At 47.1% G+C, this 25000-nt stretch overlaps 1 protein-coding gene across 1 annotated transcript in view; it reads right to left on the bottom strand.

The window, feature by feature from the left end:
• Positions 1-13814: 13814 nt before the first annotated feature.
• Positions 13815-25000, bottom strand: part of LOC308154251 (endothelin-1) — a gene marked incomplete at both ends in the record, with an annotated part of 11904 nt that continues 718 nt past the window's right edge. The window contains 2 exons of the mRNA XM_080527419.1: positions 13815-14046; positions 19247-19412. Coding sequence (XP_080383545.1) covers positions 13815-14046; positions 19247-19412 — 398 coding nt within the window. The remainder of the gene's footprint in view (positions 14047-19246; positions 19413-25000) is intronic.

Genomic DNA, 25000 nt, shown 5'->3' with positions numbered 1-25000 from the left:
GGACCTGTTCTAGAACCCCGCCCCTTCCTGCTGCACGCAAGCCCCTGGAAGTCTCGCTAGGAAACCCCCCGCTGTCACCATCCCAGGGTTCCCCAGGGCAGCGGGGGAGGGAGAGGGGGGGTGGAGGGGGCGGGGCTATGTGTATACTGTAACATATTGAGTTATTCAGCCGATCCAGGAGAGATACTGAGATGAGGACGCTGTGGAAGAGCTGTGTCCAGGGAGGCCAGCGGAGGTAGAAATCGGAGGACGGGCGGGGCTCAGTGTGACGCATGGGATGGAATGAGGAACGGAACGGTCCTCCGATTTCTACCTCCACCAGCCTCCCATGTATAGTTGTGTAGAAAAGCCATAGAGAAATAAAGGGAGTGTGCATTCCCATACTGTGATGTTCATCTGCAGACTGGCTGTGTGTCGTGTACATATCTGTGGTCACCAGGACGTCTAAAAAACCTTTCAGATGAGTTCAGGCCAGTACAAGCCAGTTCAGACCAGTTCAGGCCAAAGATCTGTGACGAGACAAGACCGTTTCAGAACGTCGCAGAGAAAAGCTCGACAACCACTTGGCAACCAAAACTGGGCAGTTCAGACCAAAGATTATAAAGATAATTCAGAGATGAGAGAGATGAGATGAGATGAGACCGATGAGACCGATGGCACGTATGAAGGAAACCAAATCAAGGTTTATTCATCATAAATAAACAGCCGTACGGTGTACTGGAATGCTTCGGGTGAGCTAGCTCCTCAACAACGCCAAGTGAAGTTGTAATAAAAAAACAACATAGAATTGATCATGTCTGCAGAGGACCATGAATCTGATTGGATGTACAGAACCAACATTCCACATCGAAGCATTCTATGATGCTATAAATGCTACGTATATAGAGTGATTCACAATGTAGCAATGCATAACAAGCCGTACATAAGCTACACTGGCCTTGTGTGTTCGTCGTGTTAACAGACAGCAGTCTGTGGTCTGGTAGTCCTGTCACACTCGTCCTGTCACACTCGTCCTGTCACACTCGTCGAGAACCTGAATATATGTGTTACGTGCTGCCGTAAGAGCTCATTTTCCTTTCGTGTTTTTATTGAAGCGTCAGAACAATCCTGTTTTCTTACGTCTTTATAGTATATTTATTTCTATAATAAAGCCTTGTTTCTCTATTTCCCCCTCAACACCACAGATCTCACCCTGCCTCCTACCCTAACCCTAACCCTCAGTACCCTGGGGTTGTGGGGTCTCTTACCCCTGCCTCCTACCCCTCAGTACCCAGAGGCTAGCTATCAGAGGCTAGCTAACAGAGGCTAGCTATCAGAGGCTAGCTATCTGAGGCTAGCTATCTGAGGCTAGCTATCAGAGGCTAGCTATCAGAGGCTAGCTATCAGAGGCTAGCTATCAGAGGCTAGCTATCAGAGGCTAGCTATCAGAGGCTAACTAACAGAGGCTAACTAACAGAGGCTAGCTAACAGAGGCTAGCTAACGGTTAGTTAGCACCTTACACCTTTTGTGTAAGACAATCAACCTGTATGATTAGCTTCTACCAGAAGAGCAGGGGAGGCTGTCGGAGGTAGAAATCAGAGGATGGCTCATTGTAATGCACGGAATGGAAAAACCCAGAGAGGCAGTTGGTTTGCTACAGAACCCTCCAGACACACCTCGCCATGTTGCAGTGCTCCTTCTTTCAATGACAATGTAACACATACTGGACCTGTAAACGCTCACATCAACTGTCAACATGGTCGTCATGGTAGCCGTCTTCTCTTCCTGGTTTGGTGTTTTCTCATTGGTTGCCGCCGAAGGTTCTATAACTGTCACTCTGTTCAGTTCTGACAAACAAGAAGTAGGAATAGTCTGGGAAATGTTTTCGTCTGTCTGTCACTCCCTGTGCTCTGTCAGTGTGGCTGTACCAGCTGGTCTGCCCTGCGTGGCTTCTCCCAAGCCTGTTATTTGTTTTCCACAAACGTGTGCCGATAATCTGTCTGTCAACACCGCCATTATGAATTGTGTCTCACCAATAAAGGGAATTAAAAAATACTCAAATGGAAAAAACTTGTTTTTGAGTTTATGAATATGTTTGTCATGGTAGGTCCGCCTTTCCGTCTGTCCGTCCGTCCGCATGTCTGTCTGTCCTCTCCTTTACTCAATTACAATATGAATTTACTAAAGAAATAAACTGATTGATGCTGAGTGAATATAGGGGTTAGGGTTCTAGACTCATGCTTTATGGGGGTTAGGGTTCTAGACTCATCCTTTATGGGGGTTAGGGTTCTAGACTCATCCTTTATGGGGGTTAGGGTTCTAGACTCATCCTTTATGGGGGTTAGGGTTCGAGATGCTGTCTCATCCTTTATGGGGGTTAGGGCTCTAGACTCATCCTTTATGGGGGTTAGGGTTCTAGACTCATCCTTTATGGGGGTTAGGGCTCTAGAGACTTACTGCTGACGCATCCTGTCTACACTGTTAAGTAACTGACATGAACACAGCTACAAGTTTACACTAGAGGAGGAGAGGAGAGGAGAGGAGGAGAAGAGAGGAAGAGGGGAGGAGAGAGGGAGGGAGAACAGGAGAGAGGGACTGTGGGTTAGATGAAAGCCACAGTCATTCCTTCCAGAGGTTTCCTGTAGAACTTCCTCTGAGGTAGGGGAAAGGAGGGGGAGGGAGGGGGGGGAGAACCACAATGATATGGGAGGAGGGAGGGGGGGGGGGGGGGGGGGGGCAGGCAGGCAGGGAGAACCACAATGATAAGGGAGTGGGGGGGAGGGGGGTCATTTGAGGTAATTTTACAAACTGGGGAAACAACAGTATGTGGGGAACATCAACATCATCATCAACAACATCATCAACAACAACATCATCAACAACATCAACAACAACATCAGCAACATCAACATCATCATCAACAACGTCAACAACAACATCAACAACATCATCAGCAACATCAACAACAACATCAACAACATCATCAGCAACATCAACAACATCATCATCAACATCAACATCAACATCAACGTCAACATCAACCGGCGCCCCCCTCCCCTCTCTGGAAGAGCTGTACAACACACGCTGCCTCAGGAAGGCCTCCAAGATCTCCAGAGACCCATCCCACCCTGGGTACGAACACTTTGCCCGGCTGCCCTCGAAAAGGCGGTACAGGACCATGGCCGCAAGGACAAACAGACTGAAGCTCAGCTTCTACCCCAGGGGTCCGTTTCACTAACGGTGGCTTAATATAGCGGCGCTATAATTAAATGCGGCGCTCAGGGACCTCGAGATTGGTATTCAAGCCTCAGGTGATTCCTCGAATGAGGATCAGCCTTGTGTCATCAGTGTTCACAGAAGACAGGCTTACAAATCTTCGATATGGGCGCGTGCACGCAGACATAAAAAGCCCTGAAGTGTCGATCTGTCGAAATGAAGATACTCCACTCTGCAGGGGTACTACATTTGCGCAGCATTCCGAATTATTGATTTTTATGAAGACGGAAAAATAAGATGTAAAATAGTGCAATACTGCCGCAATTAACAAGGCGAGGGAAATGGTTTGGCAAGAAATTGCTGACCGATTAAATGCGTAGGTCATACTAGCCCCAGTTATTGTTATATGTTCATATTTTAATAAATGAATATTGCTACTGTGGTGATATCCGCAGCAGGCTACAAACCATCATATCGCCACAATGGCGTAGTGGTATTGACTGCTGCCACAGGATTTATTCGACATTTTATATCAGTGGTTCGAATCCCTCTTCAGGCGCACTTTTTACTGCATTTCGTTGTCTGAATCTAATCTAAAATCTCATCTAAAAAAGTATTGTAGGCTATAAAATTATGGTGCAGGCTAATTTACAAGAACTGACACGATTACAATGGTGTTTGAAACCTTTGCATGAAATCTTCGGTTAAATGTAAAAAAAAAAAAAATGAATGACTTAGTCAAGTCTCGAACTCTCAACCTTTGGAACTCGAGTCCACAGCCTTAACCACTACGCTAGCTAGACCGCTGTCATGACGGCAATGCAAGTTGAGACAATTACTTCTTTTTTTTTTTACACTCTTTTCTTTATCTATCTATCACACTTTCAAAATATCAAGTTATCTATCACACAATCAAACTATCTATCGATCGATCACACTTTCAAAATATCAAATTATCTATCTATCACACAGTCAAACTATCTAATCTATCTATCTCATGTGAAGTGGGAACTAATATTTCCTAAAAGACACATGAGGAACTTTCGTTCAGGGTTTAGTTTCCGCCTGTGAGCCTTTTTTGACGCACGGATGACTATAGCCTGTGTTTTAGCCTGGTCGGGACCAGGCTAATTATATCTGACTCAGAAGGAGCTCAACCAAGCAGCGAATTATTTGAGCCACATTGATGGCACCGAACGCAAGCTAACATTTTCGAGGCTTAAAACTTTATCGAGGCTTAGACCTTTATCGAGCTTCATGGAATAGGGCCCAGGGCCATCCAGGCCCTGAACACAGCAAAGACCTAGGTTCTGGGCCCTGGACAGTCTGGACGGATTGATGGCAGCTGCTGGATTGAAAAATCAGGTGTAGTGCTGAGGCACAAATGTGTACATTTCAAGCCTGCAAACTGCGACACTTTAAATTAATGTGCAATAACACTATGTGCAATATGACAACCCTAGTCGTTTTATCTGTACAGTATAGTATAGTGGATAGTGTACATAGCCTTTATTTATGTAAACCAGCTCCTTTCCCTTCTTGTTTTTTTTCTTGTTTTTCTTTCCTAGCACCAGGGGAGCCACCCCTTCCAAATTTCGTTGTTTGGTACCTGTACTATAGCAATGACAATAAAGACCATTCATTCATTCATTCAACAACAACAACATCAACATCAACAACAACATCAACAACAACATAAACATCAACATCAGCAGCAGCAGTTGACAGGTTAGAGTTGACATGGCAGGTTGAGAGCTGTGGAAGCATTTAGCATCGTTATCCTGCACCATAATCACCGCCTCGTTTGATGCCAGCTTTTATCATCTCCCCCCCCCCTCCCCCTTACTACTACCTCAGACGGCTTTATCACACACACACACATACACACACACACACACACACACACACAATGATGTGGAGAGAGAGAGTTCACAAGACACCACAACAATTATCTCAGATTCATTCCGGGGGGGGGGTAGTAGACTACAGTCAGTGAGTAGAATACAGGGTGTGCGTGTGTGCGTGTGTGCGTGTGTGTGTGTGTGTCTGGCTCTCTTTGTGATGTGGTAGGTGAGCGCAGAGCTTCTGGAGTCAACAAAGTCATCAACAGATGAAAGAACCCCAGGATCAGCCAAGGAGAGACCACAGGGTGTGTGTGTGTGTGTGTGTGTCTCTGTGTGTGTGTGTGTGTGTGTGTGTGTGTCTGTGTGTGTGTGTGTGTGTGTGTGTCTGTGTGTGTGTATGTATGTGTGAGTCTGTGTGTGTGTGTGTCTGTATGTGTCTGTATGTGTGTGTCTGTGTGTCTGTGTATGTATGAGTGCGTCTGCGTATGTCTGTGTCTGTGTGTCTCTGTGTGTGTCTGTGTGTGTGTGTGTGTGTCTGTATTTGTCTATGTGAATGTGTGTGTCTGTGTGTCTGTGTATGTATGTATGTGTGTGTCTGCGTATGTCTGTGTGTGTATGTGTGTGTCTGTGTGTCTGTTTGTGTGTGTCTGTGTGTGTGTGTGTGTGTATGTGTGTGTCTGTGTGTGTATGTGTGTCTCTGTGTGTGTCTGTGTGTCTCTGTGTGTGTCTGTGTGTCTCCAGGGACCAGGGTGGTAAGGGACTGAGACACATTGATTCGACCAATCAAATCTTCAGGAGTGTGTTCTTCCCCCCATCATAGACCTGAGTCCAGAATGACACCATCATGCTGAGCAGTCTGTCTGTACCACACAATGCTGAGCAGTCTGTCTGTACCACACAACCCCGTCTGTCTGTCTGCAGTCTGTCTGTACCACACAAGCCCGTCTGTCTGTCTGCAGTCTGTCTGTACCACACAACCCCGTCTGAGCAGTCTGTCTGTACCACACAACCCCGTCTGTCTGTCTGCAGTCTGTCTGTCCCACACAACCCCGTCTGTCTGTCTGTCCCACACAACCCCGTCTGTCTGTCTGCAGTCTGTCTGTACCACACAACCCCGTCTGTCTGTCTGCAGTCTGTCTGTCCCACACAACCCCGTCTGTCTGTCTGCAGTCTGTCTGTACCACACAACCCCGTCTGTCTGTCTGCAGTCTGTCTGTACCACACAAGCCCGTCTGTCTGTCTGCAGTCTGTCTGTACCACACAACCCCGTCTGACTGTCTGCAGTCTGTCTGTACCACACAACCCCGTCTGTCTGTCTGCAGTCTGTCTGTACCACACAACCCCGTCTGTCTGTCTGCAGTCTGTCTGTACCACACAACCCCGTCTGTCTGTCTGCAGTCTGTCTGTCCCACACAACCCCGTCTGTCTGTCTGCAGTCTGTCTGTACCACACAACCCCGTCTGTCTGTCTGCAGTCTGTCTGTACCACACAAGCCCGTCTGTCTGTCTGCAGTCTGTCTGTACCACACAACCCCGTCTGACTGTCTGCAGTCTGTCTGTACCACACAACCCCGTCTGTCTGTCTGCAGTCTGTCTGTACCACACAACCCCGTCTGTCTGTCTGCAGTCTGTCTGTACCACACAACCCCGTCTGTCTGTCTGCAGTCTGTCTGTACCACACAACCCCGTCTGTCTGTCTGCAGTCTGTCTGTCCCACACAACCCCGTCTGTCTGTCTGCAGTCTGTCTGTACCACACAACCCCGTCTGTCTGTCTGCAGTCTGTCTGTACCACACAAGCCCGTCTGTCTGTCTGCAGTCTGTCTGTACCACACAACCCCGTCTGACTGTCTGCAGTCTGTCTGTACCACACAACCCCGTCTGTCTGTCTGCAGTCTGTCTGTACCACACAACCCCGTCTGTCTGTCTGCAGTCTGTCTGTACCACACGACCCCGTCTGTCTGTCTGCAGTCTGTCTGTACCACACGACCCCGTCTGTCTGTCTGCAGTCTGTCTGTACCACACAACCCCGTCTGTCTGTCTGCAGTCTGTCTGTACCACACAACCCCGTCTGTCTGTCTGCAGTCTGTCTGTACCACACAACCCCGTCTGTCTGTCTGCAGTCTGTCTGTACCACACAACCCCGTCTGTCTGTCTGCAGTCTGTCTGTACCACACAACCCTGTCTGTCTGTCTGCAGTCTGTCTGTACCACACAACCCCGTCTGTCTGTCTGCAGTCTGTCTGTACCACACAACCCCGTCTGTCTGTCTGCAGTCTGTCTGTACCACACAACCCCGTCTGTCTGTCTGCAGTCTGTCTGTACCACACAACCCCGTCTGTCTGTCTGTCTGTACCACACAACCCCGTCTGTCTGTCTGCAGTCTGTCTGTACCACACAACCCCGTCTGTCTGTCTGCAGTCTGTCTGTACCACACAACCCCGTCTGTCTGTCTGCAGTCTGTCTGTACCACACAGCCCCGTCTGTCTGTCTGCAGTCTGTCTGTACCACACAACCCCGTCTGTCTGTCTGCAGTCTGTCTGTACCACACGACCCCGTCTGTCTGTCTGCAGTCTGTCTGTACCACACAACCCCGTCTGTCTGTCTGCAGTCTGTCTGTACCACACAACCCCGTCTGTCTGTCTGCAGTCTGTCTGTACCACACGACCCCGTCTGTCTGTCTGCAGTCTGTCTGTACCACACAACCCCGTCTGTCTGTCTGCAGTCTGTCTGTACCACACAACCCCGTCTGTCTGTCTGCAGTCTGTCTGTACCACACAACCCCGTCTGTCTGTCTGCAGTCTGTCTGTACCACACAACCCCGTCTGTCTGTCTGCAGTCTGTCTGTACCACACAACCCCGTCTGTCTGTCTGCAGTCTGTCTGTACCACACAACCCCGTCTGTCTGTCTGCAGTCTGTCTGTACCACACAACCCCGTCTGTCTGTCTGCAGTCTGTCTGTACCACACAACCCCGTCTGTCTGTCTGCAGTCTGTCTGTACCACACAAGCCCGTCTGTCTGTCTGCAGTCTGTCTGTACCACACAACCCCGTCTGTCTGTCTGCAGTCTGTCTGTACCACACAACCCCGTCTGTCTGTCTGCAGTCTGTCTGTCTGCAGTCTGTCTGTACCACACAACCCCGTCTGTCTGTCTGCAGTCTGTCTGTACCACACAACCCCGTCTGTCTGTCTGCAGTCTGTCTGTACCACACAACCCCGTCTGTCTGTCTGCAGTCTGTCTGTACCACACAACCCCGTCTGTCTGTCTGCAGTCTGTCTGTACCACACAACCCCGTCTGTCTGTCTGCAGTCTGTCTGTCTGTCTGTCTGTCTGTACCACACAAGCCCGTCTGTCTGTACCACACAACCCCGTCTGTCTGTCTGCAGTCTGTCTGTACCACACAACCCCGTCTGTCTGTCTGTCTGCAGTCTGTCTGTACCACACAACCCCGTCTGTCTGTCTGTCTGTCTGCAGTCTGTCTGTACCACACAACCCCGTCTGTCTGTCTGCAGTCTGTCTGTACCACACAAGCCCGTCTGTCTGTCTGCAGTCTGTCTGTACCACACAACCCCGTCTGTCTGTCTGCAGTCTGTCTGTACCACACAACCCCGTCTGTCTGTCTGCAGTCTGTCTGTACCACACAACCCCGTCTGTCTGTCTGCAGTCTGTCTGTACCACACGACCCCGTCTGTCTGTCTGCAGTCTGTCTGTACCACACAACCCCGTCTGTCTGTCTGCAGTCTGTCTGTACCACACAACCCCGTCTGTCTGTCTGCAGTCTGTCTGTACCACACAACCCCGTCTGTCTGTCTGCAGTCTGTCTGTACCACACAACCCCGTCTGTCTGTCTGCAGTCTGTCTGTACCACACAACCCCGTCTGTCTGTCTGCAGTCTGTCTGTACCACACAACCCCGTCTGTCTGTCTGCAGTCTGTCTGTCTGCAGTCTGTCTGTACCACACAACCCCGTCTGTCTGTCCGCAGTCTGTCTGTACCACACAACCCCGTCTGTCTGTCTGCAGTCTGTCTGTACCACACAACCCCGTCTGTCTGTCTGCAGTCTGTCTGTACCACACAACCCCGTCTGACCCAGTGGGACGAGAGTTACAGCTGAGAACAACCTCCTCTCCCTCTGAGTAGAGCGCTGTAGCGGGGGCACGGTGTTGGTCTGGCCTGTTGGGATGTTTTCATTGATATTTTTGTATTTGATACAGTGGCATATCATTTATATATGTCTTTGATACAGTGGTATATCATTTATATATGTTTTTGATACAGTGGTATATCATTTATATATGTCTTTGATACAGTGGTATATCATTTATATGTGTTTTTCGATACAGTGGTAACTATATCATTTCTATATGTATTTGATACAGTGGTATATCATGTATGTATTTGATACAGTGGTATATCATGTATGGATTTGATACAGTGGTGATCAATTGTATGCAACTTTAAATGTCGGACTGATGGGTAAACAGACTGATGGGTGAACGGGCTGATGGGTAAACAGACTGATGGGTAAACAGACTGATGGATGAACAGACTGATGGGTAAACAGACTGATGGGTGAACAGACTGATGGGTGAACAGACTGATGGGTGAACGGGCTGATGGGTAAACAGACTGATGGGTGAACAGGCTGATGGGTAAACAGAAGAGCATCACAGGAGGAAGGGAGACGATGGCGTTTCCGTGTGATTGGATATGGCTGAGTACACCCCACGTGCACGGGCTGCGTAACCTTAAGCACACAGTCACTGTATTCAATACTACCTCTACCACCCACTGTATTCAATACTACCTCTACCACCCACTGCCACCGAGTGCAATACTTATGCTAGTTCTATTATTTGTATTACTTCCACTATTGTATTGCTCAGATTTTCAAAAAAATAATAATAGTAGTTTATATATAATATATAGTTATAATTATAGCCACTCTTCTTGCCTTATTTAAAATATATATTTTAGAACTACCACCACTTTATTTCTCTTGTTCCTGCAATGTCGAGGAACTGAAGCCTAAGAATTTGACTCTCTTATACCTATATAATGGGATGTAAGAATAAACATGAAACTTGTTGAAACTGTTGATGTCACACTGTACAATCATGAGGAGGAATCTGGTCTGTTGGTGATGTCACACTGAGGCAGAACATCAGCATCAGAACAGGCCATGAGGGTGTGGAGGGTGTCAGGGTGGAGGGTGTCAGGGTGGAGGGTGTCAGGGTGGAGGGTGTCAGGGTGTCAGGGTGGAGGGAGTCAGGGTGGAGGGTGTCAGGGTGGAGGGTGTCAGGGTGGAGGGAGTCAGGGTGGAGGGTGTCAGGGTGGAGGGTGTCAGGGTGGAGGGTGTCAGGGTGGAGGGTGTCAGGGTGGAGGGAGTCAGGGTGGAGGGTGTCAGGGTGGAGGGTGTCAGGGTGGAGGGAGTCAGGGTGGAGGGTGTCAGGGTGGAGGGTGTCAGGGTGGAGGGTGTCAGGGTGGAGGGTGTCAGGGTGGAGGGAGTCAGGGTGAAGGGTGGAGGGAGTCAGGGTGGTGGGTGTCAGGGTGGTGGCTGTCAGGGTGGAGGGTGTCAGGGTGGAGGGTGTCAGGGTGGAGGGTGTCAGGGTGGAGGGTGTCAGGGTGGAGGGTGGAGGGTGTCAGGGTGGTGGCTGTCAGTGTGGAGGGTGGAGGGAGTCAGGGTGGAGGGTGGAAGGTGTCAGTGTGGAGGGTGTCAGGGTGGAGGGTGTCAGGGTGGAGGGTGTCAGGGTAGAGGGTGTCATGGTGGAGGGTGGAGGGAGTCAGGGTGGAGGGTGTCAGGGTGTCAGTGTGGAGGGTGTCAGGGTGGAGGGTGTCACGGTGGAGGGTGTCAGGGTGGAAGGTGTCAGGGTGGAGGGTGTCAGTGTGGAGGGTGGAAGGTGGAAGGTGTCAGGGTGGAGGTTGGAGGGTGTCAGGGTAGAGGGTGTCATGGTGGAGGGTGGAGGGAGTCAGGGTGGAGGGTGGAGGGAGTCAGGTGGATCGTGGTTTCTCTGTCTCTGATATCTGTGCTTCTATCATCTATGCAGGAACTTTAGAAAAAGACCACAATGACGGTAAACATGTTTAATTGTTTAATGTCTTCATCTCATCTCTCAAACAAAATAAACATTCAGATGATTTGATGCAGTACACTTACACTTTGGAATAAGACTGTAAATCAGCCTGTAATAGTTAGTTGTACGAGATATTGTCAAAATAGACTAGCTTTGTACCCTGTACTAAGGAGGCATTTCTACGTAGCGATATCTACGGTATGTAGGCTGCTGTAGGTTTGCTTGAATACCAGCACTAATGTTGAATACCAGCTCTAATGTTGAATACCAGCCCTAATGTTGAATACCAGCCCTAATGTTAAATACCAGCTCTAATGTTGAATACCAGCTCTAATGTTGAATACCAGCTCTAATGTTGAATACCAGCTCTAATGTTGAATACCAGCTCTAATGTTGAATACCAGCCCTAATGTTGAATACCAGCTCTAATGTTGAATCCAGAACATAATGGGAACTCACAACAAATATAATATTACAATTCTTAACATGAACTAAAATATATCAAAAGTGAATTCTATCTATATACAGTGAATTATATTATTGTCTGGTGTCATGTAATGTCTCCCATTCAGATGCCTCTATTTCAGCAGCGTCAATAGATTAGTAGTAATGTGGTGTGTGTGTGTGTGTGTGTGTGTGTGTGTGTAGTTAAGAGTCAGTGGTGTGTGTGTGTGTGTGTGTGTGTGTGTGTGTGTGTGTGTAGTCAGAGTCAATAATTTAAAACCTTCTAATGTTTTGGTCCGCATGTCGGCAACCAATCAATAATGTTCAGACTTTTATTTTGAAACACGGAAACGTCATGTCAAAGTTGTTGAAAATCACAACACAAACTCGCTAGTCAAGGAAAAATACTGCAACGCAATGGATTGGGTGAGTAATCCCCACTGCTACCTATACCAGGGCTCTCAAGTCTCACACATTGGGCGTGAGGCACACGCATTTCAACCCGTTCACACGCTCACACGCCACACCTTGTATTTCTCACGCAGAGAAATTACCAGGGGCGCCCACCAAGTTGCGCCGCTATTTTTAAAAATAGAACAGGTAGAGAATCAAGTGAGTTCCCTCTGGTTCCCCTAGAGTTCGCACCAGCTAATCAAATAAAAAAATATAGCTACCGAACAGCCAATCAGAAAATAATAGCATTGCTGTATCCGGGTAACATTTTGATATTCCCGCTACAACAAACAACGTTCTGATTCCAACGACACGGGCTGACTGGAGCTATTGATTCAGATGCTCGCTACACAGAAGAGGACAGATTATTTGAATTGATCATTCACATCTCGAAGTGGCTACAGACTGGTCGACGTGGGAGAAGACCATATCCTTTGACGCTGAGACTGTGTGTGTGTGTGTGTGTGTGTGTGTGTGTGTGTGATTATATATATTTTTTTTACGAATTGATGTCATTTATCAGATCAGACCCCGTCCCCCCCACAAAACAAGCTGTGTTAGTTGACTAGCGATGTGTCGTTGATTTTCAACAACGCAGAAATATATTCACATTTTTCTAAAGAAAGTCCGAACATTAAATCGGATGCCGACATGCGGACCAAAACACTAGACGCCACGAAACACGATCACGTTACGTGACGCTGCTGCATTTGAACGGAGGACGTATTGAAAGTGTTGTGAAGCGAACCCGGAAATGAACAATGTACAAAATATTACAACACACAGAGACAGAATGATCAGCTATAAACATGGATCCAGTCTTAGCGAACACAAGCCTCCCTGTCGCAGGCTGACGGACTGACGTGTTGTTGTTGTTGAGCTGTAGGCGTCACCATGGTAACAGCCGTCGTCGTTGTCAATGAGCTGATAGAACGCGGACCACAGCCCAGTGTGACACCCCTTCTGCACCAATCACAGAAGAGATAAAACATCCCTCCTGTCCAATCAGGTGTGTGGGGGGCGGGACGTGGGAGGGGCCTCAGCCTTGTATCTCTTCCTGACCTTGGCAGCGACCCTCCTCATCCATGACCCTTCACCTCTGTGGAAATAGAAGCAATATCAATATTCCATCCATCTCTCTCCTCAGTGCCAATATTAACCCCTCCCCGATATTTAATACGGTACATTGAAGTCTTTATAATCTTGGGTAGCGTCTGAATTTGTGTACACCAGGGGAGGCTGGTAGAGGTAGAAAAGATGCAAGAATATTTTGTCTAGAAGCTTTTCACCATCAGATATTAGCGAGTTTTTAAAAATGATATTTTTTTGTTTTCTGCCTGTCGTGACTTTTGCTGTGATTGGACAATTTCTATTTCTATTCCTCCATCTCCCCAGCTTCACCTGGTGTTCTACCTCCCCCAGCCTCCCCTGGTGTTTTACCTCCCCCAGCCTTTCCTGGCGTTCTACCTCCCCCAGCCTCCCCTGGTGTTCTACCTCCCCCAGCTCCCCCTGGTGTTCTACCTCCCCTAGCCTCCCCTGGTGTTCTACCTCCCCCAGTCTCCCCTAGTGTTCTACCTCCCCCAGTCTCCCCTAGTGTTCTACCTACCCCAGCCTCCCCTGGTGTTCTGCCTCCCCTGGTGTTCTACCTCCCCCAGCCTCCCCTGGTGTTCTACCTCCCCCAGCCTCCCCATGTGTTCTACCTCCCCCAGCCTCCCCTGGTGTTCTACCTCCCCCAGCCTCCCCTGGTGTTCTACCTCCCCCAGCCTCCCCTGGTGTTCTACCTCCCCCAGCCTGCCCTGCTGTACACTCACCCCTTCTGCGTTTGCGAGGCAGAGCAGAAGTGGAGGCAGGGAGCGTCACCCCCCTCAGCGCAGTGGCAGCGGCCAGCCTCCCTTCTCAGCCTCGCTGGGTAGAGGCCAGCCTCCCTTCTCAGCCTCGTTGGGTAGAGGCCAGCCTCCCTTCTCAGCCTCGCTGGGTAGAGGTCAGCCTCCCTTCTCAGCCTCCCGGGGAAGGGGCCCACGCCGTACGGTACGATCTGACTGGAAACAGAGAAGAAGAACAGTTTAATACTTAAACACAGAAGAAGAACAGTTTAATACTTAAACACAGAAGAAGAACAGTTTAATACCAGTGTAACCAGAACCATCAGCGTCGTCAACGCTGGGTGATGAAGGGGCGGGAGAAACAAAAATGTCACAACAAGATGGTGGCTACTTCACCGGAAATGAGGATAATATCTTCTACTACAGTATCTGAAATAAACACGTTCTCTTACTAACCACCTGCTCCGTTAATAGTGTAGAAATGGCTTACGAAGTTCACGTTTGCGCATTTTTGCGTGTGTGTTTATTTGCTGGGCATGTGAGGGAGATAGAGAGAATGAAGAAACTTTTTATAATTTTTAAAATCACTAATGATTAGATTTAGATTAGATTACATTTTGTCTCCTTCCATCTTGCTGGTCTTCGCAGCCTAGAATATGACACACCCACTGACGACATCACGGTTCTATTTTATGGTTCCAGCTGTGAAGCAACTTTTCAGGCTCCAAGCCAATTTATTTTGGGTCTGAGCGCCGACCGGTTCCAGACTAGGTTCGGGAACGAGGTTCCTTGGCGGTGTGAAAGCCCTATGAGAGCCCAGGGGAGGTCTACAAATCACCATACACACACCATCTTCTCCACACACACACACACACACACACACACACACACACACACACACAAACCATATCCACACACCATCTAATCCACATACACACACACACACACACACACACACAAACCACATCCACACACCATCTAATCCACACACACACACACACACACACACACACACACACACCATACACCCAGCATCCACACCATCACAGTGATGTCCTCAAGGTTGTCATTTCCTTACCTTGCTGGGAGACCTGCCCCAGCCAACCAAACCCAGTCTGTCCTCCATTACGGCTCAAAGCCAACCAAACCCAGTCTGTCCTCCATTACGGCTCAAAGCCACCTTGCCCTCCATTCTCATGGCTCATAGCCAGTCTCATGCCTGGGACATGTTAACAAGACCACACAGAGAACTGCTCCCAGCTGCCTAGGCTCAGAGGAACATGTTCAACATGAACTGTTGCGAGGCGGAGTGGACCTTATTAATACGACCCGTTTCCGAGCCAAACAGGAATTAGCATTTTGTGGTAACGATGAGAGTGCAAACTCTTCTAATCGTAGCAACTATGTTTTTTTATAATAATAATAATAATAATAATTTTTAATAATGTTTAATTAAGAATAATTTTAAATTATGAATATCTTTTTAATATTGCCTTTTAATATATATCATTGTAATATTGTCTTTAAATGATAAATAATTAAATTAGGATTATATAATGATTAAAGCACTTTGAGCTGCAACGCTTGCAGGAAAAGTGCTATACAAATAAAAAGTTGTTATAATTATTATTATTAATATTATTATTATTATTATTATTATTATTATTTTGCTGAGAAAGATGAAAAGTTAGCTAGACATTTGGAGACAGGTAGGCAAGATTCTTGAAACTCTCACCTAGGAAAGGCTACATCTTTGTGAGTGACATGAAACTGACTCCTCCGTAGCCAATAGATAATCCCTTGTTGTTGTTATATGGGAGCTGGCTTTATTCAACTTTTAGGTCTGTCATGACAATGGAGTCTGAATATGAGTGCAGTGGTGTGTTTTTATGTTTTTGTCTAGTGTGTGTGTGTGTGTGTGTGTGTGTGTGTGTGTGTGTGTGTGTGTGTGTGTGCGTGTGTGTGTGTGTGTGTGTGTGTGTGTGTGTGTGTGTGTGTGTGTGTGTGTGTGTGCACGTTAGCCTTGACAGCTAATGCATTTGAGTTGCAAATGGGAGGCAAGTTAGCTAGCTAGATAGTCTACATACTCAAGTAAAAAATGGCTCCATATCGTATGTTTCCTAGCTCGGCCTCTTCACCGTTTATTGATCAGTGCTACTGCAAACACTGCCAGCATGTCAGCCATTGTTCTTGCAGGGTAAACATATCTTGCACAACACAACACGGTACAGGACATTCTGATGACACGGTACAGGGCATTCTGATGTCACGGTACAGGGCATTCTGATGACACGGTACAGGGCATTCTGATGTCACGGTACAGGGCATTCTGATGACACGGTACAGGGCATTCTGATGACACGGTACAGCGCATTCTGATGACACGGTACAGGGCATTCTGATGACACGGTACAGGGCATTCTGATGACACGGTACAGCGCATTCTGATGACACGGTACAGGGCATTCTGATGACACGGTACAGGGCATTCTGATGTCACGGTACAGGGCATTCTGATGTCACGGTACAGGGCATTCTGATGTCACGGTACAGGGCATTCTGATGTCACGGTACAGGGCATTCTGATGTCACGGTACAGGGCATTCTGATGTCACGGTACAGGGCATTCTGATGTCACGGTACAGGGCATTCTGATGACACGGTACAGCGCATTCTGATGACACGGTACAGGGCATTCTGATGACACGGTACAGCGCATTCTGATGACACGGTACAGGGCATTCTGATGACACGGTACAGGGCATTCTGATGACACGGTACAGCGCATTCTGATGACACGGTACAGGGCATTCTGATGACACGGTACAGGGCATTCTGATGTCACGGTACAGGGCATTCTGATGTCACGGTACAGGGCATTCTGATGTCACGGTACAGGGCATTCTGATGTCACGGTACAGGGCATTCTGATGACACGGTACAGGGCATTCTGATGACACGGTACAGGGCATTCTGATGTCACGGTACCTTCTGGGGCTCCAGTGAATGCTGATAACTACACTCACTGTTGACTCACTGCTGCTAATACCGTATTGACCCGAATATAAGACAGGGTTTTTTCCCCGGAAAAAAGTCAGAAAAAGCTGCGGCGTTCCACAAGGAAGCATATTGGGACCTTTACTGTTCCTAATATATGTGAATGACATGTCATCAGCATGTGATTGCAATTTGTTCCTGTTCGCGGATGACTCGGCTCTGCTGGTCTCTGACAGGGACATATTGCAGGTGGAAAAAGCGCTAAGCACTGAACTGAGTAGAATCTGCATCTGGCTAGCTGACAATAAACTATCAATACACCTAGGTAAAACTGAAACCATCCTATACGGATCCCCATCTAAACTCAGAAAGGCTGAACATTTTAAAATAAAAGTGGGTAACATTAATATCACAAGAAAAGAGGATATTACATACCTGGGCTCCATCTTAGAGGCAAATCTTTCCGGAGATAAAATGGCAGCAAAAGTAATCAAAAAAGTGAACCACAGAACTAGATTCTTGTACAGGATATCCTCACTTGTCAGTAAAAACACACTGAGGACCCTATCAGGAGCTCTCATTCAATGTCACTTCGACTATGCCGTAACATCATGGTACTATAGAACCACAAAGGCCCATAAAACAAGACTCCAGACAGCCCAAAATAAACTGGTTAGGCTTCTGCTAGGCCTCAACCCTAGGACACATCTAACCGCTGCTCATTTTTTGAGCCTTGATTGGCTACGAGTAGTTGACAGAGTGCAGCAGCTTGCACTGGGCCTGGTCTTCAAGATACGCTACACCACAAAGACACCCAAGTACCTGTCAACATACTTCCAAAAAGTGAACAACGTCCACACATACAACACCAGAGGAAGCTCCACGAACCACGTTCAACCGCGTTGCACCACAAACAAGGGGTTAAACTCGTTTGCAAACTATGCAGTAAAAATGTGGAACGCCCTTCCTATAATCTTAAAGGAGTGCAAAACACTGCCCACCTTCAAAACCACTCTCAAAAAACATTTACAGGAGGCTGCAATCCGTAACTGGACCCTCTAAATCAAAAATCAGATTAAAAGACCCACTGTACATACTTTGTGTTTTGTCCCCCGCCCCCACCTGTGGTGTATGTCCCCACCTGTCCTACCCGCTGTACATACCTGATGTTTTGTTGTATTGTATATCTAGTATTGTTCTTCCCATGATGGATGTATTTTTATCTTGTAGATAGTAATAGTTATTTGTCTGTATTATCTTGTAGATAGTACTAGTTTTTTTTCCTGTCTGTCTTACATGTAACGATGAATTGAAAATCAAGGACCCCAATTGAAATAAGCCAGTGGCTTTCTTGGGTTTTTATCCTTTTAGTTGACCTTGTATGTAATATGTACTTTCATGTACCTACTTCTGCAAATCTTCTAATAAAGTTTTCAATCAATCAATCAAAGCTGCATCGTCTTATATTCGCCCTAGACTTTTACACGTCAATATTAAGTCACAACAACGCATGGCGCCAAAAGACTGTTACCCACGCGAGCCACCGTGTTTCTGTTTCTCCCTCTCACACACACCCTAGTGACGGGTGCCTGGAGAGATGGAGACACACTCACACACACACCCGCGGAGATACACCGTGGAGACACACTCGGACCAGCTCGAAAAAAGTGGCTCTTAAATTGGTCAAATTAACAAACAACAGAGGCGGAGTTACGATGCCAACAGAGTGTAATGTTAGAAGTTGACGAGCACAAAAAGATCGGCTGAAGAATGGTACCAGTCGGAGAAAAGCGTATCGCCGTCCGCAAAGCGGCCTCTTCCAGGTGATTGACAGGAGGGTCTGTGAATACGTGACGATTGTATGCCCATACCCCAAGATGATAAAAATAACCTACATTGTTTCATTCAATGTGAATACAAATCAAATTATTTTCTTGATTTGGTCTTCTTGATTTGGTCTTCAAAAAAAGTATTTTACCAAAAATGATTATTGAAAAAGGGGGGTCGTTTTATAATCAGGGTCGTCTTATATTCGGGTCAATACGGTAATAATCCTGCTCCTAGATTCATCTAGATTATTATTATTAGTAGTAGTAGTATTACATTTTAACTATTTAAACTAATTAGGCCTACTACTAGTTTTATTACTTGTTGTACTTGTCCTGTCTTCACTCTGCAGTCAGACTTTATCTTTATCATCCTGGTACGTTACATCCTGGAGACTGTGTTAGACTGTGTTAGACTGTGTTAGACTGTGTTAGACTGTGTTAGCCTCCAGAGAGACTGTGTTAGACTGTGTTAGACTGTGTTAGCCTCCAGAGAGACTGTGTTAGACTGTGTTAGACTGTGTTAGCCTCCAGAGAGACTGTGTTAGCCTCCAGAGAGACTGTGTTAGCCTCCTGAGCTCAAGCCCACTCACCCGGGGGTGTTCACCCAGACGATGCCGATGTGGCAGAAGTACACACACTCTTTATCCTTCAGGTTCTCACAGGAGCAGCGTTTGTCCCGCCGCCGGGGCCTGTGGACGAGCTGCGTCAGGGGGCCCTCCTCCTCCAGACCAGGCCCCGGGGTGGAGGTGGAGTGTGCTGAGGGGACAAGGAACAAACAACCGTCAATACAGCGTTCTATCAGTATGAACAGCGTAGTCGAACCTGGGCCTGTCGACGAGCTGCGTCAGGAGGCCCTCATCTCATGAATAAACTTTGATTTAATCAAACTAAACACACACACACACACGCACGCACACACACCCCTCTGCCTCCCAGTTTTGACGCTCTGGCTCAGTGTTTTAACAGGATCAGCTCCCACAATCCTCTGTAATCCTGGAACATTAAACCTGGGAGAAATGTGACAGTTCCAGTGTTTGGGTGGCATGGTAACCATGGTAAACACAAGAAACGGCTTTATTTAAAGTATACTTCACACAATGAGGTGGTTTATATGAAATTGCTCCCCAAACAAATGTTAAACAAATACATCCAGAGCAATAACTATCAGAGGTTAGGTTTCTGATAACCATTCTGACTGTCAAGGTCAAATGAAGGGTTAAACATACACTGTCAGAACCGCCCATGTTGTTCCCTTCTCTTTACTGTGAGAGAGACAGATGTAATATTCTTAAACAGCTCCTACCTCCCTACCTATTACCCTTATACACCCCCCTATTACCCTCATACACCCCCCTATTACCCTCCTACACCCTCCTATTACCCTCCTATTACCCTCCTACACCCTCCTATTACCCTCCTACACCACCCTATTACCCTCATACACCCTCCTATTACCCTCATACACCCTCCTATTACCCTCCTACCACCTCCTATTACCCTCATACACCCTCCTATTACCCTCATACACCCTCCTATTACCCTCATACACCCTCCTATTACCCTCATACACCCTCCTGCTACCCTCCTATCACCCTCCTATTACCCTCATACACCCTCCTATTACCCTCCTACACCCTCCTATTACCCTCATACACCCTCCTATTACCCTCCTATTACCCTCATACACCCTCCTATTACCCTCCTATTACCCTCATACACCCTCCTATTACCCTCATACGCCCTCCTATTACCCTCATACACCCTCCTATTACCCTCATACGCCCTCCTATTACCCTCATACACCCTCCTATTACCCTCATACACCCTCCTATTACCCTCATACACCCTCCTATTACCCTCATACACCCTCCTATTACCCTCATACACCCTCCTATTACCCTCCTACACCCTCCTATTACCCTCCTACCACCCTCCTATTACCCTCATACACCCTCCTATTACCCTCATACACCCTCCTATTACCCTCCTACACCCTCCTATTACCCTCCTACCACCCTCCTATTACCCTCATACACCCTCCTATTACCCTCCTACACCCTCCTATTACCCTCATACACCCTCCTATTACCCTCCTACACCCCCTTATACACCCTCCTATTACCCTCCTATTACCCTCCTACCACCCTCCTATTACCCTCATACACCCTCCTATTACCCTCCTACACCCTCCTATTACCCTCATACGCCCTCCTATTACCCTCATACGCCCTCCTATTACCCTCCTACACCCTCCTATTACCCTCCTACACCCTCCTATTACCCTCATACACCCCCCTATTACCCTCATACACCCCCCTATTACCCTCATACACCCCCCTATTACCCTCATACACCCCCTATTACCCTCATACACCCCCTATTACCCTCCTATTACCCTCATACACCCTCCTATTACCCTCCTATTACCCTCATACGCCCTCCTATTACCCTCCTACACCCCCTATTACCCTCATACACCCCCTATTACCCTCATACACCCTCCTATTACCCTCATACACCCTCCTATTACCCTCCTATTACCCTCCTACACCCTCCTATTACCCTCCTACCACCTCCTATTACCCTCCTATTACCCTCCTATTACCCTCCTACACCCCCCTATTACCCTCCTACACCCTCCTATTACCCTCCTATTACCCTCCTACACCCCCTATTACCCTCCTACACCCTCCTATTACCCTCCTACACCCTCCTATTACCCTCATACACCCTCCTATTACCCTCCTATTACCCTCATACACCCCCTATTACCCTCCTACACCCTCCTATTACCCTCCTATTACCCTCCTACACCCTCCTATTACCCTCATACACCCCCTATTACCCTCCTACACCCTCCTATTACCCTCCTATTACCCTCCTACACCCTCCTATTACCCTCCTACACCCTCCTATTACCCTCATACACCCTCCTATTACCCTCATACACCCTCCTATTACCCTCATACACCCTCCTATTACCCTCCTACCACCCTACCTATTACCCTCCTACCACCTCCTATTACCCTCCTATTACACTCATACACCCTCCTATTCGGTTGTTAAGTCGTGACGTGTTTCCGGGTCCAACGTTGGCTGAGGCGCTCTCTTCTCTTATGCCGCTGTAATAATAATAATAAATTATATTTGTATAGCGCTTTTCCGAGGCTCAAAGACACTAACAATATGGGAAAAACGGGAAAGTGCTGTGTCCCTTGTATGAATAGATCTGAGTCTAAAAAACGATTGAACTGTCATTCTACCGCTTTAGTACACTGGTACTCTGGTGCGGGGAAGTTTTTATTTGGACCCGGAAATTGCGAAACGTCACGCGTGACGTCAGACAGACCCACAGAAACACACACACACACACTCTACACACTGCCTGTGTCTCTCACTCTCACTCTCACTCTCACTCTCACCCTCTCTCTCTCACTCTCACTCTCTCACTGACTATGTTAACATGCACACCATATTCCTGTATTAATCGGAATATGCTCAATATTCCGGTTGGGCAAGAGTCATGCAAACACGTGCAGAAACCGATTAATCCATATTCCGATTGGAGAATATTCAGAATAAGACCCCTGGCATATGCCTGTTCGAATCGGAATATTGTGACATGTAAACACCTTAATCGGAAAATGACCTTTTTCTGAATATTCAGTTACGTCTGCGCATGCTCGATTCGCAGGGAATCCTAGCTTTTGTTGTTGTTAGGGACAGCCTAGCAAGCCACATTACACTTGATAAACCAGTGCTGTGATATTATTTATCTTAGCAAGAGGCACTTCAACTTTTTTATCTTAACGTTTATTATGTATCAGCTCTTTTTATACAACCTATATTTACACAGATGAATGACTTGACTTAGGTCCTTTTTCTTCGGGTGTGAAGAGTAGGGCCTCCAACGAGTTTACGCCACCGGTCTCTGTCCCTCGCCACAGCAGCCGCCGCCTCCCAGGATCATAGACCCAGCATGTCACGCTCCCTCTCGACGGTTCTTCTCCAGGTTTCTTTGGGGCGTCCCCTTTTTCTTCGTCCATCAGGGGTCCATCTGAGGGCTATGCGTTGATGGTCATCCGGGCTTTTCCTCAACACGTGGCCGATGTACTTCCATCTTCTCTTTCTGATCTGCGTGCTTACCATCTCTATACCAGCAAGTTTTCTCACTTCTTCGTTTGACACCCGTGTAGGCCAGAATATTTTCAGCATCCTTCTTAGGCATTTGTGGACAAATGTGTCTAGGCACTGTTCGTCAGCCGCTGTCATCTTCCATGTCTCACAACCATATAACAACACTGAGATTACATTTGACTGAAAGATTTTCATCTTGGTCTTCCTCCGATACTGACTGCTGTTCCACAACTTCTTTAAACGATGGTAGGCGTTCCTTGCTTTTCCTATACGAATCTTCATGTCTTCAGAAGCACCACCTGACGTTGTCATTGTTGCACCGAGATATGTGAAGGTGTTGACGTCCTTGAGATCTTTCTCATACACTGTGAAGGCTGTGCTTTTCTTGGCGTTCATCCTCATCGATTCCGTTTTGTTTGCATTGATCCTTAGCCCTGTTTGTAGACCATATTCATTCAGACGGTCAAGCTTTTGTTGTGCATAACTCCATGATTCTGCTAACAATACTATATCATCTGCATAATCTAGATCTTCTAACATGTTCATCATTTGCCACCTGATCCCTGTCTTTCCTCCACTCAGTGTTCTCCTCATTATCCAGTCTACAACTAGTAGGAACAAAAAGCCTGACATCACGCAGCCTTGCTTCACACCTGACTTTACCTCAAACCACTGAGACTTCCTGCTGCCATGCAGTACTGCCACCTTGCTAATAGAGTCAAAGGCTTTCTCATAATCTACAAAAATGAGGTAGAGGCTAGAATTCCATTCAAGTGATTGCTCTATGATATTGCGGAGGATAAATATCTGTTCTGCTGTGCCTCTGTTCTTCCTAAAGCCAGCTTGCTCCTTCCTAAGCCTTTCATCCACTCCATCTCTCAGTCTTCTTACAATACATCTTCCTAGAAGCTTTGCTGGTATTGACATCAAGGTGAGTCCTCTCCAGTTTCCACACTTGGCAAGGTCTCCCTTCTTTGGTAACTTTACAATGAGACCATCTTTCCACAGATGAATAACGTATCTATATCTTGGATGCAGACGTAATGTAAGTGGAGAGGAGATTGATCTGGAGTTGACAATACTACCGAATGAAGGAAAATTAATGAATTTCTATTAGTTTACGCTACTGTCTCAGTTATATTTGAACCCTTTTCTGGGTCTAATACTACCGAATGAAGGAAAATTAATGAATTTCTATTAGTTTACGCTACTGTCTCAGTTATATTTGAACCCTTTTCTGGGTCTACCAGTACGTGCATGCTCAGTGTACCTGAATACGCGGTTCCATGTGGCCAGAGATTCGTTTGCCAATTAATGCAAACGGAATATTCCAGTTGCGACAGCGCATATAAACACCTTATTTGGAATATTACATTAACCAGAATATTGACCTTAATCGGAATATGGTGTGCATGTAAACATAGTCACTCTCTCACTCTTACTCTCTCACTCTCACTCACCCACCCTCTCACTCAACCTCTCACTCTCTCACTCACCCTCTCACTCTCTCACTCACCCACCCTCTCACTCAACCTCTCACTCACCCTCTTGACAAGCACTTTGTGACGCTCGGAACAGAAGGAGGAATGTTGTCATTCTTATGAGAGAAAGGTCAGTGGCAGGTCAGTTTATCCAGAACACCTCCCTCCACCATGCTGAGACCAGAACACCTCCCTCCACCATGCTGACACCAGAACACCTCCCTCCACCATGCTGACACCAGAACACCTCCCTCCACCATGCTGACACCAGAACACCTCCCTCCACCATGCTGACACCAGAACACCTCTACACCAGCAAACACCATTTACACCAGCAAACACCATTTACACCAGTAAACCATTTACAACAGTAAACCATGTACACCAGTAAACCATTTACAACAGAAACCATTTACACCAGTAAACCATTTACACCAGTAAACCATTTACACCAGTAAACACCATTTACACCAGTAAACCATTTACAACAGAAACCATTTACACCAGTAAACCATTTACACCAGTAAACCATTTACACCAGCAAACCATTTACACCAGTAAACCATTTACACCAGCAAACCATGTACACCAGTAAACCATTTACACCAGTAAACCATTTACAACAGTAAACCATGTACACCAGTAAACCATTTACAACAGAAACCATGTACACCAGTAAACCATTTACAACAGAAACCATTTACACCAGTAAACCATTTACACCAG

This window comes from Nansenia antarctica, assembly GCF_963989245.1.
Source record: "Nansenia antarctica genome assembly, chromosome: 3".
Lineage (NCBI taxonomy): Eukaryota > Metazoa > Chordata > Actinopteri > Argentiniformes > Microstomatidae > Nansenia > Nansenia antarctica.
Note: the sequence above shows the minus strand (reverse complement) of the source record. Positions and strands in the feature narration are given on the sequence as shown.